Source organism: Mustelus asterias, chromosome 23, assembly GCF_964213995.1.
Source record: "Mustelus asterias chromosome 23, sMusAst1.hap1.1, whole genome shotgun sequence".
Taxonomy (NCBI): Eukaryota; Metazoa; Chordata; class Chondrichthyes; order Carcharhiniformes; family Triakidae; genus Mustelus; species Mustelus asterias.
In genome coordinates this window covers 35,065,409-35,083,404 of record NC_135823.1, presented here as the reverse complement: position 1 = coordinate 35,083,404, position 17,996 = coordinate 35,065,409, and the positions used below count along the sequence as shown (strand labels likewise).

The 17,996-nt window shown below is 42.7% G+C and overlaps 1 protein-coding gene across 5 annotated transcripts in view; it reads right to left on the bottom strand.

Moving 5' to 3' along the window:
* The window catches only part of mpripa (myosin phosphatase Rho interacting protein a), a 206,182-nt gene that overhangs the window by 2,164 nt on the left and 186,022 nt on the right, over positions 1 to 17,996 (bottom strand). For all 5 annotated transcript variants that reach the window (XM_078240235.1, XM_078240236.1, XM_078240238.1 and 2 more), the window contains 5 exons: positions 12,006 to 12,165; positions 11,428 to 11,547; positions 10,993 to 11,079; positions 9,172 to 9,331; positions 6,451 to 6,536 (listed from right to left, as the gene is read on the bottom strand). In XM_078240235.1, coding sequence (XP_078096361.1) covers positions 6,451 to 6,536; positions 9,172 to 9,331; positions 10,993 to 11,079; positions 11,428 to 11,547; positions 12,006 to 12,165 — 613 coding nt within the window. The remainder of the gene's footprint in view (positions 1 to 6,450; positions 6,537 to 9,171; positions 9,332 to 10,992; positions 11,080 to 11,427; positions 11,548 to 12,005; positions 12,166 to 17,996) is intronic.

Below are 17,996 nucleotides of genomic sequence, written 5' to 3'. Positions count from 1 at the left end.
GCCACAGAATCAGAGCAGGCGAGGGGTGGACAATGGAAGTGTCCGATGACCTTGGACTGGATTTTCCGGTCTTGGGTTGAGTGAGACTGTAAAATCCCACCCCATATCTAACATCGGTAGAACCACACATGCTGAAATGTTCCATGCTTTGTACATAATTATTTTCATGCGCTCACTCTTCCAACTAAATATCACTGGACCCTGCAAACAGCCAGTTATAAATTTTGATTTAATAAGGATGAACATTCGGTATACAAATGCTTACTGGGGTACCATGCACCACACAATCTCATACAACTGCATGCAGATTGCATTGTATAAACTGATAGAACATAGAACATTACAGCGCAGAACAGGCCCTTCGGCCCACGATGTTGCACCGACCAGTTAAAAAAAAACTGTGACCCTCCAACCTAAACCAATTTCTTTTCGTCCATGAACCTATCTACGGATCTCTTAAACGCCCCCAAACTAGGCGCATTTACTACTGATGCTGGCAGGGCATTCCAATCCCTCACCACCCTCTGGGTAAAGAACCTACCCCTGACATCGGTTCTATAACTACCCCCCCTCAATTTAAAGCCATGCCCCCTCGTGCTGGATTTCTCCATCAGAGGAAAAAGGCTATCACTATCCACCCTATCTAAACCTCTAATCATCTTATATGTTTCAATAAGATCCCCTCTTAGCCGCCGCCTTTCCAGCGAAAACAATCCCAAATCCCTCAGCCTCTCCTCATAGGATCTCCCCTCCATACCAGGCAACATCCTGGTAAACCTCCTCTGCACCCTCTCCAAAGCCTCCACATCCTTCCTGTAATGTGGGGACCAGAACTGCACACAGTACTCCAAGTGCGGCCGCACCAGAGTTGTGTACAGTTGCAACATAACGCTACGACTCCTAAATTCAATCCCCCTACCAATAAACGCCAAGACACCATATGCCTTCTTAACAACCTTATCTACTTGATTCCCAACTTTCAGGGATCTATGCACACATACACCTAGATCCCTCTGCTCCTCCACACTATTCAAAGTCCTCCCGTTAGCCCTATACTCAACACATCTGTTATTCCTACCAAAGTGAATTACCTCACACTTCTCCGTATTAAACTCCATCCGCCACCTCTCGGCCCAACTTTGCAACCTGTCTAAGTCTTCCTGCAAACTACGACACCCTTCCTCACTGTCTACCACACCACCGACTTTGGTGTCATCAGCAAATTTGCTAATCCACCCAACTATACCCTCATCCAGATCATTAATAAATATTACAAACAGCAGTGGCCCCAAAACAGATCCCTGAGGTACACCACTTGTAACCGCACTCCATGATGAATATTTACTATCAACCACCACCCTCTGTTTCCTATCCGCTAGCCAATTCCTGATCCAATTTCCTAGATCACCCCCAATCCCATACATCTGCATTTTCTGCAGAAGCCTACCATGGTGAACCTTATCAAACGCCTTACTAAAATCCATATATACCACGTCCACTGCCTTGCCCCCATCCACCTCCTTGGTCACTTTCTCAAAAAACTCAATAAGGTTAGTAAGGCACGACCTACCTGCCACAAAACCATGCTGACTATCACCTATCAATTCATTACTCTCCAAATAACTATAAATCCTATCCCTTATAATTTTTTCCAACATCTTGCCGACAACAGAAGTGAGACTCACCGGTCTATAATTCCCGGGGAAGTCTCTGTTCCCCTTCTTAAACAATGGGACAACATTCGCTAACCTCCAATCTTCTGGTACTATACCAGAGGCCAACGACGACCTGAAGATCAGAGCCAGAGGCTCTGCAATCACTTCTCTTGCCTCCCAGAGAATCCTTGGATAAATCCCATCCGGACCAGGGGATTTATCTATTTTCAGACCCTCCAGAATATCCTGCACATCCTCCTTATCAACTGTAATACTGTCTATTCTACTCCCTTGCAACCCAGTGTCCTCCTCAGCTATATTCATGTCCCCTTGCGTGAACACCGAAGAGAAATATTGGTTCAATGCCTCACCAATCTCCTCCGGTTCCACACATAACTTCCCTCTGCCATCTATAACTGGCCCTAAACTTGCCCTAACCAACCTTCTGTTCTTGACATACCTATAGAACGCCTTAGGATTCTCTTTAACCCTATCCGCCAAAGTCTTCTCATGTCCCCTTTTAGCCCTTCTAAGCTCGCTCTTCAACTCCCTCTTAGCCAATCTAAAGCTTTCTAGTGCACTACCCGAGTGCTCACGTCTCATCCGAACATAAGCCTCCTTTTTCTTTTTAACCAACAAAGAAACTTTTTTGGTGCACCACGGTTCCCTAGCCCTACCAATTCCTCCTTGCCTGACAGGGACATACCTATCACAGACTCGCAGTAGCTGCTCCTTGAAAAAACTCCACATGTCGGACGTTCCCAGTCCCTGTAATCTCCTAGTCCAACCTATGTTTCCTAATTCTCTCCTAATAGCCTCATAATTACCCTTCCCCCAGCTAAAACCACTGGCCCGAGGTTCATGCCTATCCCTTTCCATCACTAAGGTGAACGTAACCGAATTGTGGTCACTATCACCAAAATGCACACCAACTTCCAAGTCTAGCACCTGGTCTGGCTCATTTCCCAGCACCAGATCCAATATAGCCTCACCTCTAGTTGGCCTGTCTACATACTGAGTCAAAAAACCTTCCTGCACGCTTTGAACAAAAACTGACCCCTCTAACGAGCTAGAGCTATAACAATTCCAGTCAATATTAGTCAAGTTAAAATCCCCCATAACAATTGCCCTATTACTTTCACTCCTAAGCAGGATTGACTCCGCAATCCTTTCCTCAACCTCTCTAGAACTTTTAGGAGGTCTATAAAAGACTCCCAACAGGGTGACCTCTCCTCTCCTATTTCTAATCTCCGCCCATACTACCTCAACAGATAAGTCCTCATCAAACCTCCTCTCTGACACTGTGATACAATCTCTGACCAATAATGCTACCCCTCCCCCTCTTCTACCTCCTTCCCTACTTCGACTAAAACATTTGAACCCCGGGACCTGCAGCATCCATTCCTGCCCCTGCTCTATCCATGTCTCTGAAATAGCCACAACATCGAAGTCCCAGGTACTGATCCACGCTGCAAGTTCACCCACTTTATTGCGAATACTCCTGGCATTGAAGTATACACATTTCAAACCCTGCTCCACCCCACCTCTGCAATGCCGTGCATTGCAGTCCCCATCCATGCATCCCTCACTTTCAGCCCCACTACTCAGGATCCCTCCCCCCCCCCCGAATCAGTTTAAACCTCCCTGCATGGCCTTAGCAAATTTACCCCCCAGGATATTGGTCCCCTTCTGATTAAGGTGTAGACCATCCTTCTCATAGAGGTCACACCTTCCCCAGTACGAGCCCCAATTGCTTAAGTACCTGAACCCCTCCCTCCTGCACCATCCCCTCAGCCATGAATTCAAACCTTCCCTCTCCCTATTCCTCTCTAAACTATCCCGTGGTACAGGCAAGAGTCCAGAGATAACCACTCTGTCAGTCTTGGCCTTTAGTTTCCACCCCAACTCCATAAATCCCTGCCTAATATCCCCTTCCCCTATCCTCCCTATGTCGTGTGTCCCCACATGTACAATAACTTGTGGTTTATCTCCCTCCCCCCTAAGAGTCCTGAATACCCTGTCAGACACATCCCGGACCCCAGCCCCTGGTAGGCAACACACCAACCCTGAGTCCCTACCTTTAGTTCCAACCCTCCTATCTGTCCCCTTAATTGTGGAGTCCCCAATCACAAGGCCCAGTCTTTTACAGCCCCTAACCACCTGAGCTTTCTCACTCGGCTCACCCCCAGAGATCTGCTCTCTATGCTCAGTTGATTCCTCCTCAACTGTAGCCTCCAGCACCGAAAACCTATTATGGAGGGGAACCGCCCCAGGGGATTGTCTTCCCGATTGCTTCTTACCCCTCCTCCTGGCATTGACCCAAGCCTCATTTCTAGGAGTTACTATTTCTCTATAACTCCTATCAACTTCCACCTCCGCCTCCCGAATTATGCGGAGTTCCTCTACCTCCCCCTCCAGCTCCTTTACACGCTCCTCCAGAAGCTGCAATCTAATGCACTTCTTACAACTAAAATCTCCTGATACACTACTGGATTTCCTCACCACATACATCCCACAGGAGATGCAGCATGCTGCCTGAACTGCCATCCCTGAAGCCATTACCAGCAAGAAAAAAAGAAAACAAAAAACTTCCCCACACTTATAATTAGGTTAGAGGAGGATGGAAGGGTGGGATCCTCTACCAGTGTAGAGGATCGGGTATCTCCTCTGCACCAATTTATAGGGCTAGGGGCCCGAGAGAAAAAAAAACTACTACTGAGGGGGAACCACCCAGGTAACTGACTTTTAAAGTTAAAATAAAAACCCCTCCCAGACTCCTTTGCTGCCCACTTCTAGTTTTCACTTTAAACTTGAAAAACTGCTGTTAAAGTAAAGGCCAAAAAAATACACACACTAGCTGACTAATTAAATAAATAAACAATTCAATTAATCCAATTAATCTCTTACCAGCACTGCTGCTTTTCAATCACCCCTCTCAGCTTGCTCCAGTGGATCAATGAGGGGGAACCTCCCAGGTAACTGACTTTTAAAGTTAAAATAAAAACCCCTCCCAGACTCCTTTGCTGCCCACTTCTAGTTTTCACTTTAAACTTGAAAAACTGCTGTTAAAGTAAAGGCCAAAAAAATACACACACTAGCTGACTAATTAAATAAATAAACAATTCAATTAATCCAATTAATCTCTTACCAGCACTGCTGCTTTTCAATCACCCCTCTCAGCTTGCTCCAGTGGATCAATGATAGAACAATTCAATTTCCTATATATAAGTGATTCACTCACTACTCAAACAGTTTCTCACTGTAATTGAAGGCTGTGTTTTGTATAAGTATGCAAAGGCATGAGTCACATTCTACATAGAATTGAACACTGATACCATTCTAAAATGTTCTCACAAAAAACAAATATTGCATTCGGGAGCCATTTTATGAGGGAAAATTCTCTCCATTTGTTTCGCAAAGGAATCTGAGAGAATGGGGTGTTTAGTGGCAATGTCACTGCATGGACAAATACAAGGCAGACTGGGCAAAGTAAGCATTGGAGATGCAAAGACCTTGAGGCTTCACAACACAATGCAAAAGAAAGATTGAGGATTATTGATAAGTAGCTTCCTAGCACTAACAGCATAACGTGTAACAACAGAAAAGCTAACTGCATCTCGGGATGCATAACCAAAGGGAAAGAGTGCAAATCCTAGGAAGTGATGATGAATCTACACAAGGCAGAAATAAAGTCACACTTAGTCCTGTCGTTTTACAATACAGCAGGTACATTAGATATGCTCATAAAAAGTGCTTGGGAGACATGCAACCGGCATGAACATCACTACAGGTTGTTTAACTCAGAACAGAGGAGGCTAAGGAGTGACCTAATTAAGGTGTACAAAATGGAGGGGCATAGATTTAAGGTGATTGTTGGAAGGATTCAAGGGGACTTGAGGGAAATCTTTTTCACCCAGAGGGTGGTAGACATCTGGCATTCACTGTCCAAGTTGGTGGTTGAGGCTGAAACACTCAGTTCACTTACAAGATACCTAGATCTGCATCAGAAATGCAGTAACCTGCAAGGCTACAGACCAGGTGCTGGGAAATAGGATTACAATGAGCGGTTAGTTCCTTTGAGTGGCACCGTTTTGAAAATTCAAATGCACTACATCTATTGATTCCCTTTATTTTTTGGAAACAACCTCAGAAACCCCTAAGATTTGTCAAACATCATTTCCCTTTCGTAAATCTGTGCCAACTTTACTCAATCCAATCATGATTTTCTAAGTGCTCTGTGACCATGGTGACCCTAATTATAGATTTTAGCATTTCCCAACTACTTGTAGGGCCAACCGGCCACATAGTTCCCCATTTTCTCTCCTTTCTTGAATAGTGGAGTTACATTTGCTACTTCCCAGTCCACTTGAACCATTCTAATATCTAGAAAATTCTGGATGATCAAAACAATGTATCCACTATTTCTTAAGATCCTAGGAAGTTTTGTACCTCGAAATCATGAAGCCTGATATAAATTTTAGTTGAGCTTCTGAGTGAAACCCACTGATGCAGCTGGCACCAAATAACAATGTTTATTCTAATATTTTAGATGTAGCTCTGCTCATCTTAACTGGGCTTACACACACTATTCATCATAAAGTGAGGACCACTTGTCAATAGTTCAGTTTGTTTCTCTCCCCAGCAACTCAGAACCCCATTTCCCACCATTCTGCATGCTGTTTGTTTATTAGAGATTAATTACTTGAATTTCCACAGTCAGAATAGTGAGAACACGCAAAACTGTAAAAGTCCACTCATTCATTGCTCAAAGAGTGTAGAGGTGTTCAACACTCACTTTTGACCTCAAGGTCCTCAGAGACCTGCGACTGTTTGGCTTGTCATTCTTCAAAAAATCTGGGTTACTTTTTGATTTCATGATATCTGGCAGTGGAATAAGTGGAGACAATAGTTAATGATCTCACAAAACATTTAAACTGCAGTAATGCGTGGAAAACACAACTTCAGATGGTAATCAGTCTGTCGAACTGAAGTACAACTGCACGTTCCAGCATCGAGAGAAGCATATACAAGAGATTAGAACAAAAAACATGAGCTGGGAACCATGTCCAGAGCATTGTTCAACACTCAGAAGGCAGCAGATAGATAAATACAAGTCTACTAACCTGTTATGTACACACTCTATTCCTCACACCAGCTGGTGCTTGCAATACCAAAATGCAACAATTTATGATAACTACCTATCCAGTGTGGAGAAGAATACAAGAAAAAGGAAGAGAAAGGAGGCCATTATGCCCATCAGGCATACTTTACCATTTTTGGTAACCATGGCAGCTTCTCCACAGAATTGTTACACTGAAGAAGTAGGCCATTCAGCCCACCATGTCTGCACCAGCTCTCTCAATGAGCATTTCACCTAGTGCCATTCTCTTGCCTTCTCGCCATAAACCTACAGATTGGTTCTTTTCAAATAATTGTCTTATTCCCTCTTGAATGCCTCAAATTGAACCTGCCTCCACCACACTCTCAAGCAGTGCATTTGCAGACCCCAACCATTCGCTGTGTGAACCTGCTTCCGCCACACTCTCAGACAGTGCATTGCAGACCCTAACCACCCGGAGTGAATTTTTTTTTCTCGTATTGCTTTTGCTTATTTTGTCAATTATTTTAAATCTATGCCCTCTTTCTCAATTCTTTCGTGAGTAGGAACAGTTTCCCCCTGTCTACTCTGTCCAGGTTTCTTATGATTTTTAATACTTCTATCAAACCTCTTAGCTTTATTTTTTCCAAGAAAAGAGCCCAACATTTCTAATCTATAAAGTTCCTCATCCTGGGAACCATTCTCGTGATAATTTCTGCACTCTCTCTCCAATACTTTCACATCCTTCCTAAACTGTGGCACCCAGAACTGTACGCAATATTTCAGCTGCGGTCTAACTAGTGTCTTTGTTTAAGTTCAACATAACCTCCTTGCTCTTCTACACCATGCCCCTATTTGTAAAGCCTAGGATACCATTTGCATCGTTAACTACTCTCTTAATTTGTCCTGCCACTTGTAATGAATTATGAACATATACAGCCAAGTCCCTCTGCTCTTGCATCCCCTTTATTTTATACTGTCCCTCCTACCAAATTATATCACCTCATATTTCCCCACATTGAACATCCACCCATTCCACCAATTTGTTTATGCCCTTTTGAAGCTTTACACTGTCCTCCTCACAGTTTACAGTGCTTCCAAGTTTTATATTGCGTTATGATGGAATCGTCAATAGGTCTCCCCTTGGGCCTTGGTGAATATGAGCTCCCCTATTAGGCGACTGGAGGCTCACCCAAAGGGAAGGAGCAACAGGGGATATAAAACCAGCTGGCTCCACTCAGGCCAGCAGTCGATAGACTCAGGAGCAATCTGCACTCTGTAGCCATTGAAAGGCGTTCAGGTATCACTAAATAAAAAGGCGATTGGTATTGGAAGACTGGCCTCAGTAAGATTATTACATATTGTCTGCAAATTTTGAAATTATTACCTGTACATCAAGGTCTAGATCATTAATATACATCAGTAAAAGCAAGGGTTCCAAACCAACCCTGGGGGAACTCCACTTTTAGTTCTGTCCTGAATCACAGTTTCTAGAAGGTTCCCATCACTTAAGTTAAACTGACTACTCAAGGGTTGCTGGGCTTATCCTTGCACCTTTTTTAGTCTTCTGGCACCACCTGAGCCTAAAAAGACAGAAAAATTATGGCTGGTGTCTCTGCAGTTTTCACTCTCACTTCCCTCCATATTCTTGGATGCACCTCATCTGCTCAAATTGCTTTGTCAACTTTAAGTATAGACAGCCTGTCTAATATCTCCTCCTTGTTAATTGTAAATCCTTCGAAGTGTCTGAATTGCCTTCTCTTCACCATGTTCTGGGTAGCATCTTCTTGGTGTATTCATTTAATGCCTCATCCATGCCCCTGCCTCCATTTTTATATCTCCTTTTTGGTCTCTAATCGGCCCAATTTCTCCATTTACCACCTCTTTACTATATATATGCGTCTTATAGAAGACTTTGGGATTCCCTTTTAGGTTAGCTGCCCGTCTCTTTTCATACTCCCTCTTTGCTTCTCTTATTTGCTTTTTCACTCACCCTCTGAATCTCTGTATTCAGCCTGGTTCTCAGTTGTATTTTCTACCTTATGTCTGTCGTAAGCTCACGTTTTCTTTAGCTTAATTTCCACGCCGTGTCATCCAGCAGGATTTAGATGTGTTTGCCCTACCTTTCGCCTTTGGAAGGAATATACCTTGATTGTGGCAAAATCATCTTTTCTTTGAAGATAGCCCATTGTTCAGCTACTGTTTTTCCTGTCAAAAAATTCTTATCTGATGAATCCAATTCCCCACCCTTCTCCATAACATTTACCTTCACAAGTAAATATCTTGCCTCTCTTAAGGGGAATGTATACATTCACAGGAGGAAGGAATAGGCTGCCCAACTGATGAATATGTTTTTACAAATTACATCTTTCTGAATTTTAACATTAAAGGAGTCATATATGTTCCCCACATCTTTACCGTAGCTAGTAGCACAGCAATCTATTGTCTTTTCTCCCAGTGCTTCTGTAGCAGCTTTTAGTTGTTCTTTCAGCCGGTTGACATCGCAGTCAGCCTTTGCTCGAACGATGCTCAGCTCTGTGTAGATGCCCTTATACTTATCTGTAGCATACTTTTTATCCTTATAAAAAACAAAACATATATTAAACTGACTGATTTAGTGTACAGGATGCCTTCTAAAGGAAAAATCAAACTTTATCAAGAATAAAATCTTCAATGTACATTTTGTTTTGATTTTTTAGAGAATTATTCAAAACTATGACAAGTGACAATGTCTTAGGAAACAAGGAGTTAGAGTGTGTTGGATTAAGATCAGCGCAGATACAGCCAGTAACATAGGGCACTGAAGAAGTTATTGACCTCTGGCAGGGTAAGGGAGCTGGATTAATATCAATAAAAATACAGTATAGAACACAGGGTTCTCCTTAGCAGGAATTAGGAGATGCCCACAAAAAGCATTTTTTAGCACAAGCAGAAACTAGCCAACCCTTACTGATTTCAGATCTCTCTTGGCACACATTTCACACAATCCCATGCTACTTGATATTCAATGAATTAACCACATCTTTTTGAATGCTGTAACTAATTTAGCATCAATCGCCACTTGTAACATGCAAACATCTCCCTCTTTATGTCACGTTTAAGATCACAAGCATGTCTCTTTGATTTTGTTTACTTCATCAATTTCATTTATCATTCTGAATATTTAAAATTTCCAATCAATCTTACTTCCAAAGAAGATAGCATCAGTTTCTCCAATATGTCCATATGTCTCAGACTCTTTGATATTATTGCAATTTGTTTGCTACAGAAGTTCCTCAGAGTATTGTCCTGGGCTCAACTATTTTCAGCTGCTTAATCAATGATCTTCCCTCCAGCATAAGGTGAGAAGTGAGATATTTGCTGATGAGTGCACCATGTTCAGTACAATTTGCAATTCCTCAGATATTGAAACAATGTGTCCAACCTGGACAACATTCAGGGGTTGATAAGGGCAATATTTATGCCACACAAATGCCAGGCAATAACCATATCCAACAGGAGACAATCTAACAATCTCCCCAAGACTTTCAATGGTACTATCATCGGTAAATCTCCCACCATCAGCATCCTGAGGATGCCAATGACCAGAGACTTAACTGGACAAGCCATATTAAATATGGAGGTCAGAGGCTGGAAATCATGTGGCAAGTAATTCACCTCTTGACTCCCAAGACATAAATTAGGAGTGTGATGCAATATTCTTTACGTGCCTGGAAGAGTGCAGTTCCAACAACACTCAAGAGGTCCGACATCATCCATGACAAAGCAACCTGCTTGACTGGCACTGTTCCCACTACAGTGCATAGTGGCAGCAGTGTGTACCATCTACAAGATGCACTGCAGCTAAGACTCCTTCAACAGCACGTTCCAAAACCTTGACCTCTACCATCTAGAGGTGCAAGGGCAGCAGTTGCAGGGGAACACCACTACCTCCAACTATATTGCCGTTCCTTCACTGTTGCTGGGTCAAAATCCTGGAATTTCCTGCTTACCAGCTCTGGTGTACCTACACCATATGGACTGCAGCAGTTCAAAAAGGGGGCTCACTACCATCTTCTGGAGGACTATTTGGGATGAGCAATAAATGCTGGCCAGCAACAACAATATTCCAAGAACAAATAATAAATGTACTGTTACATCTCTCCTATAGTGAGGAACCCAAAAATGCACATGTGGTCTTAACCTTTTTTTTAAATATAGAGTTATTGAGATTTCTCTTGCACATCTGCATTCACTCACCCTCAGTGCAGTCTGTAGTTCATCCTTTAGAGAATTAATCTCTTGTTTCAGATACTGGATTTCAGATTCTTTGACCCGCAATAAAACCTGGAAATTTAGCAAAAAATAGAACCTTTATTCGAGTTTTTGCTGCGGTCTTGACTGTATGATTCACTCAAGGTACTCAGAAGCAGATGGAACGAAGAAAGGAAATGCGCAATGCAGAAGAGCTTGCATGAAAATGTACGGGTGGAAGTACGAGTGTATGGTATACACAGTGTGATGTTTTGATTCTCGGCGTGAACAGTAATTGTTCGCTCTTTCAGCCTCCCCAGTTCAGATAGCAGACATTCAAACTGCACCACCCAGATAATCATCAGAAAGGTCAAATGAAGCCAAAATACACTGCCACTGTTTACATGCAACCTCCTCCAGCCAAGAGGGAATGATACTTGCCTCCAGTTCATAGACATCTTTTCCGAGTGAGTGGGGTGAACCAGCATCCTCTCCCTTCCCCTCCTCAGTAACCAGCGCCCTTAACCTTGCAAATTCCGCAGCCAGGCGGTTATTTAGCTCCTGTAAAATAATTAGATTGGGAGAACAGCTGGCATCTTGTAATACCACAGGAATAATCATTCTACATGTTTTAAATGTAGCCATTACAGCTCTGGAAAATACATTAAGGGAATTAAAAGCAGAGACAACAGACTTCAAACATTCTCCTTATTTCTCCTCGCTCCTTTCTTCTATCCTCAGCCAGCTCTTTCCCTTGAAGCCACTTATTCAAGCTATTATGATTCCACCGGTAATAATCAGCTAATCCTGCTTTCACAATATACACCTTGCAGAAACCACTGAATAATGCTCAAGAATAGGAATTTTGGATGATTTTTCTCATTCCTGGTACAAGGACACAGAGGCCGATGCTAACTTTAATTGCGAGATCACATACAGTCTTTGTTGCATTCTGGTAATTCTGTACTCCTAGCTCTAGCTGTCTAGTTCTGTGATCCTTTTAGCAATATATGTGTTACCTGGTTGTGAGCATTTAGCTCCTGATTCTCACGCTGACACTGCTGAAGTGCCTGTCGTTCAGCCTCTAATGCTTGAGCCAGGTGGGAGTTTTCCAAACACTTGTGTGAGTACTGTTCTGAGAGAACCTGCAACTCCCGCTGGACAGAGCCCATTTCCTCTCTAAAAAAGAGCAAAGAATCACCAAGTGATCAGTGCGAGGACAGTCAGATTAAAAATAAAAGCAACCAGATATAATGAAGCAGAACACATCTTCCAGTCAGAAGTAATTCTCACATATACAACAATATTTTTAAACAAAAGCAGAAAATGCTGAATAAACTCAGCAGGCCTGGCAGCATCTGTGAGAGACAAACAGAGTTAACGTTTCGAGTCCATATGACTCTTCCACAGAACTGAAGAGGGATAGAAATGTTGTGAATTATATAGTGGGGCGGGGGGGGGGGGGGGGGAGAGAGCAGAATAGAAGGTTGGGACGTGTTGGTGCTCTGGAGGGATTGAAAAAGATGTCATGGACATGACAAAGAGGGTGTTAATGGTGGCATTAAGGACTAAAGAAGTGTTATTAGTGACTATGGTGACGTGCCCCTTTGTGAAGGGAGTGAGAGTTATTGGGTTCACGTGACCCATCCGGTCAATCATGGAGAGGTGATTGTTTGATAGTTGAAATTGACAGTTGGAGGTCGGGAATTATTGAGCTTACAAGCTTTCTTATCGCTGTCCTATGTATATTGATGTTTTTCCAAACTGAACCTCCTGTTTGTTTACCTTCCTTGTGGTTTGTCAATGCCTCGCCGTCATTACATTTAGCGACGAGGTAAAGCGGAACTTTTTGCTGTTATTTGCTACAAGTCGGGAGAACAGTCCTTGAATCACTACCTCCTTTTAAGAAATACTACTGCAACAAATTTTGAATGCTAAAATGCCTTAATTTTTGGGGCTAATGAAATAGCGGGGGGTGCTGGGGGAGGAAAAGCAGTAGGTAATCCTTATAACAGCCTGCAGAGCTCAGACTTACCATCTAATTCAAAGTCTGATTTCTCCAGAGGCCTCAGATACAAAAACATTTGAGCAGCTGGCTGAACAAAGAGCACCATCACTCAAAACCATTGGTGATAATGCAGTGATATAAATTTAATTCTACAATAAGAACCCAGGTTGACATTAGCAGCATTCATGGCACGGTTTAGACAGTTAGCTGAACAATGTGAATTCAGGCCGACACTCGACAAAATGTTAAGAGATGGATTGGTTAGTGATGTGAATAACCTCACCATACAAAAAAAGCTATTAGCAGAGACAGAGCTTATCTTGACAAGAGTGTTAAAGATTGCTCAGGTTACAGAAAGCACTGAGAAAGGTGTATTAGAGTTACAAAGCGTGCAGCTAGATGAGGTCAACCAACTTTGGTGGGAAATCTCAGGGAATTGTGGCATCAGGGATGAGGGCTCTGAAAGCTGAGAGTCAGAGCAACAAGCAAGACAGAGAATAGAGATACAGAAAGTTCGTTCTGCAGACCAAGAACTGAGAAGAATGCTACCAGTATGGTTGAGAGCACCCTCAGGAGAGGTGTAAATTTAAAGTTGCAACTTGTTTTGCCTGAAACAAGAGGTGGCAGATTAGGATTAAATGCAGAGCAAAACAAAGCCTAACAAGGGGCAACAAAAAAAAATGACTCCAGAGCATAGTTTAAAAAACGACTCAGAAGAAGAAACTGAAATATACAAAATAAACAATACTAAAGTGAGCAAGTCAACCCCCAATTGTAATTGTATTAGTGGTGAATGGTTGACCACTAAAAATGAAGGTGGATACTGTGGTCCGCCTGCCACACAAATAGTGATGAAATTTTGTAATACCAAATATGGTGCCTGGTACCTCCTTCTCTACTTGCACGTAGTTTTCTTCCGCTTTAGAGAGTGACCTAGATGCAAATGCAAAGGGCCTATCTTCCCCACTTGCCATCACAAGGAATAGAACCGCTCCCACGCCATACGGCGAGGTGATACAGGCCAGCTGAAGAGGTAATCTCAGATTAAAATGAACAAGGACTCACTCCGGCACCCACTTCAATAACTGATGTAGTGATTTCAGTATTGTCACCAAATTAGGCACGGATTTGCCATAATAGTTTATGAGTCCCAGGAAGGAGCTCAACTGGGATACGTATTTCGGTCTCAGTGCCTTCATAATGGCCCTCAGCTTCTTTGGCACTTTATGTAACCCTTCCACGTCGATAACGTGTCCTAAGTATTTGACAGAGTCCCTGAAAAACTCACTTCTTTTTCCTAATCTGCAGCCCATGTTCCTGCAGTCTCTTCAACGTCTCTTCCAAGTTCTGCAAGTGTTCTTCATCTGTGGAACCTGTTACCAGGATGTTTCCTCGGTAACATTGGATCCCTGGAAGACCGCATAATATCCAGTCCATTGTTCTTTGAAATATGGCAGGTGCCGACGTGATCCCAAAAGGCAGTCATTTGTAACGGAATAACCCGTTCTGGGTAATGATGGTTAATGGTGGCTGAGAGTCTTCAGCCACTCCGGCCTACAGATAAGCTTGGGGTTAGCTGAAAAAGCTGTCCAGACATTTAAATTTGCCAAGAGAAAATAGTACTGCATCTTTACAACTTCAAATAGCTCTATTTCTACTAATGTACAGAACAACTCCTCATGCCACTGCAGGAATTACCCCTGCTGAATTGCTCATGGGAAGATTTCTTTGGACACGATTTGATCTAATATTTCCAAATTTGCAATGGAGGTAGAGGCAAAACAAAATGTACAGAAGTGAGATCATGACTCCAAAGTTGAGAGGACTTTTCAGGCTAACAATTTAGAACTTTCGATACTGGTCCGAATTGGGTCTGTGGGATGATTGGGGCCAAGGCAAGTCTAGTGTCACACTTAGGTGACATACAAGGGAAGAGAATGAAGAAACATGTGGACAACCTGAGGAGAAGATGCACAGTACCGCAGTCTGTCTCTGCTACACCTGTTTGTGTGGCTCCAAATCCATGAACCCTAGGGAGGAGCCAGGTAACATTCTGGTAGGAATTGGAGAGGTTACTGGCACTAGGGCACCTGTGCAAACTGGAAGACTTCCTGTTGTCATTTCAAATGAAGCTACATCAACTTGTGAATTACAACGAATTAGAAAACCTCCAGATAGACTTACTTACTGAGAGACTGTTAAATTTTCTGCCCCTTTGTGGTGTAACATTATAAATAGTTTTATTGTTATTGTAAAACATTAATTAAGAAATTAAAGGAGGAGAGATGTGGTGGTGTGTGTGTGTGTGGGGGAGGGGGGGCAGCGGTGAGTATAAGTTATTGGGACCACATGACCAATGGGACCGTTGGGCCAATCACGGAGAGGTGATTGTTTGATAGCTGGAGTTGACTTGTTGTTTGAGCTTTCTTCTCGCTGTCTTATATATAGCTATTTTTCCAAAATAAACCTCTTGTTCATTTATCTGCCTTGTTATTCGTCAATTCCTCGCAGTGATTACTGTGGCATAAAGGTAAGATAGCAGAATGTATTCAAAGAACAGAGGTTAGTGCTCACTGAAAAGCAAAACTGAAAACAAGTGATAGATGGTGGGGAAGAGGTATGTTTGCATTGGGACAAACCAAGGGAACAAAGGGGGGGGTCAAGATGGAGGGGAAAGTTCACAGTCTAAAGTTATTGAATTCAGTGTTGAGTCCAGAAGGCTGTAACATGCCTGATCAGAAGATGAAGTTTTGTTCCTCCAGTTCACTTTGGGCATCACTGGAGCATTGCAGCAGGCCAAGGACGGACATGAGAGCAAGATGTTGCGGTCAAATAGCAAGTGACCAGAAGGTTGGGGTCAAGTTTGCAGGTGGAGCGAAGGTGTTTTGCAAAGCTTTCCCCTAGTCTGCGTTTAGAAATTCAGAAAGGTAAGTATGTAAAGTGGGTCTTGTTTGAGAGATTCAAAATACCCTGGGACTAAAACATTAATAAAGACAATTAAAACAGAGTGGATTAAGTTAGGATAAGAATCACAGACAGAGGTATTGTCTGCATAGAAACACATAATCATAGTTAGAGAATTTAAACATGTATTTCTGAAAAGTATGCTAAAGCTTGGATAATGGCAGAGTTCTAAGGCATCATGGGAAAATAGTCCAGTAAAGTGAACCACATTTTTTATAACAATACACCCGCAGAAGCATAGCTCTTATCAATAAGGACTCTAGAGAGTCCTTATGAACTTTACAGCAGAACATTTAGAAAGCAGTGGCAGGATCAGAGAGAGTCAGCATGGATTTATGAAGGGGAAATCACGTTTGACAAATCTGTTGGAATTCTTTGAAGATGTAACTAGTAGAGTTGACAAAGAGGAAACAGTCGATATCAGTATATTTGGACTTTCAGAAAGCGTTTGACAAAGTCCCACACAAGAGATTATCATGCAAGATTAAAGTGTATAGAATTGGAGGAAGTGTATTGAGATGGATAGAAAACTGGTAGGCAGAGAGGAAACAAAGAGTAGGAATTAATGGGTGCTTTTCAAATTGGCAGACAGTAACTAGTAGGGTGCCACAGGGATCGGTGCTGGGACCCCAGCTATTCACATTATATATTAATGATTTGGATGAGGGAACAAAATGTAACATCTCAAAGTTTGCAGATGATACCAAGTTGGGTGGAAGGGTGAACTGTGACGAGGATGCAGAGATCCTTCAGAATGATCTGGACAAGTTGGGTGAGTGAGCAAATCAATGGCATTTGCAGTATAATTTGGATGCAGTATAATTTGGATAAGTGTGAGGTTATTCACTTTGGAAGCAAAAACAAGGCGGCAAATTACTACCTGAATGGCTGTAAATTGGGAGAGGGAAGTGTATAGCAGGACCTGGGTGTCCTTGTGCACCAGTCATTGAAGATAAGCATGCAGGAGCAGCAGGCGGTAAAGAAGGCAAATGGCAGGCTGGCCTTTATTGTGAGAGGTTTTGAGTACAGGAGCAGGAATGTGTTGTTGCAACTATGGTGAGGCCACACTAGAGTATTGTGTGCAGTTTTGGTCTCCTTTTCTGAGGAAGGATGTTCTTGCTCTCAAGGGAGTGCAGCGAAGGTTTACCAGACTGATTCTGGGGATGGCGGGACTGATGTACAAGGAGAGATTGACTAGGTTAGGATTGTTTTCGCTGGAGTTCAGACAAATGAGGGGGGATTTCATAGAGACTTATAAAATTCTAACAGATCCAGACAGGATAGATGCAGGGAGTATGTTCCCGATGGTAGAGGAGTCCAGAACCAGGGGTACAGTCTGAGGATTCAGGGTAGACCATTTAGGACGGAGGTGAGGAGACATTTCTTCATCCAAAGAGTGGTGAGCCTGTGGAATTCATTACCACAGGAAGTAGTTGACACCAAAACATTGAAAGTATTCAAGAGGCGGCTGGATATAGCACTTGGAGTGAATGGGATCAAAGGTTATGGGGAAAAAGCAGGATTAGACTATGGAGTTGGATGATCAGTCATGATCATAATGAATAGCAGAGCAGGCTCGAAGGGCCAAACGTTCTCCTCCTGCTCCTACCTTCTATATATGAATAGAAAATTCATAAGCCAAGGACAAAGCTAGCAAACTCAGACAGCTTAATGAATAGACAAAGCCTTCAACCAGATAAGATGGTCTGGAACCCTAACAGGTGGCCATGGGAAAGACAGTCAGAAATAACTCGTAACCACAATTCTTATGCTGTCAGAGGAAAACTGTAATTGGCCAAGGATATGACATTTACTAATAATAATTGACCTGTAATAATGATGATTGGCTCATTTCCGATTGGGATGAGCCAGTGGGCGTGCAAAATGATTTTTGGAAATTTAATAATTATATTGCCGATGTGATGTAACTTCAGAGAAGTGTTGGATCGCCCAGCCCTTCTCTCCCAGTGTACATGGATATTGTAGTCGCGAGTCTTTGTATTAGCTAAAGTTAAGCTCAATACTTAGCCTCTGAAAA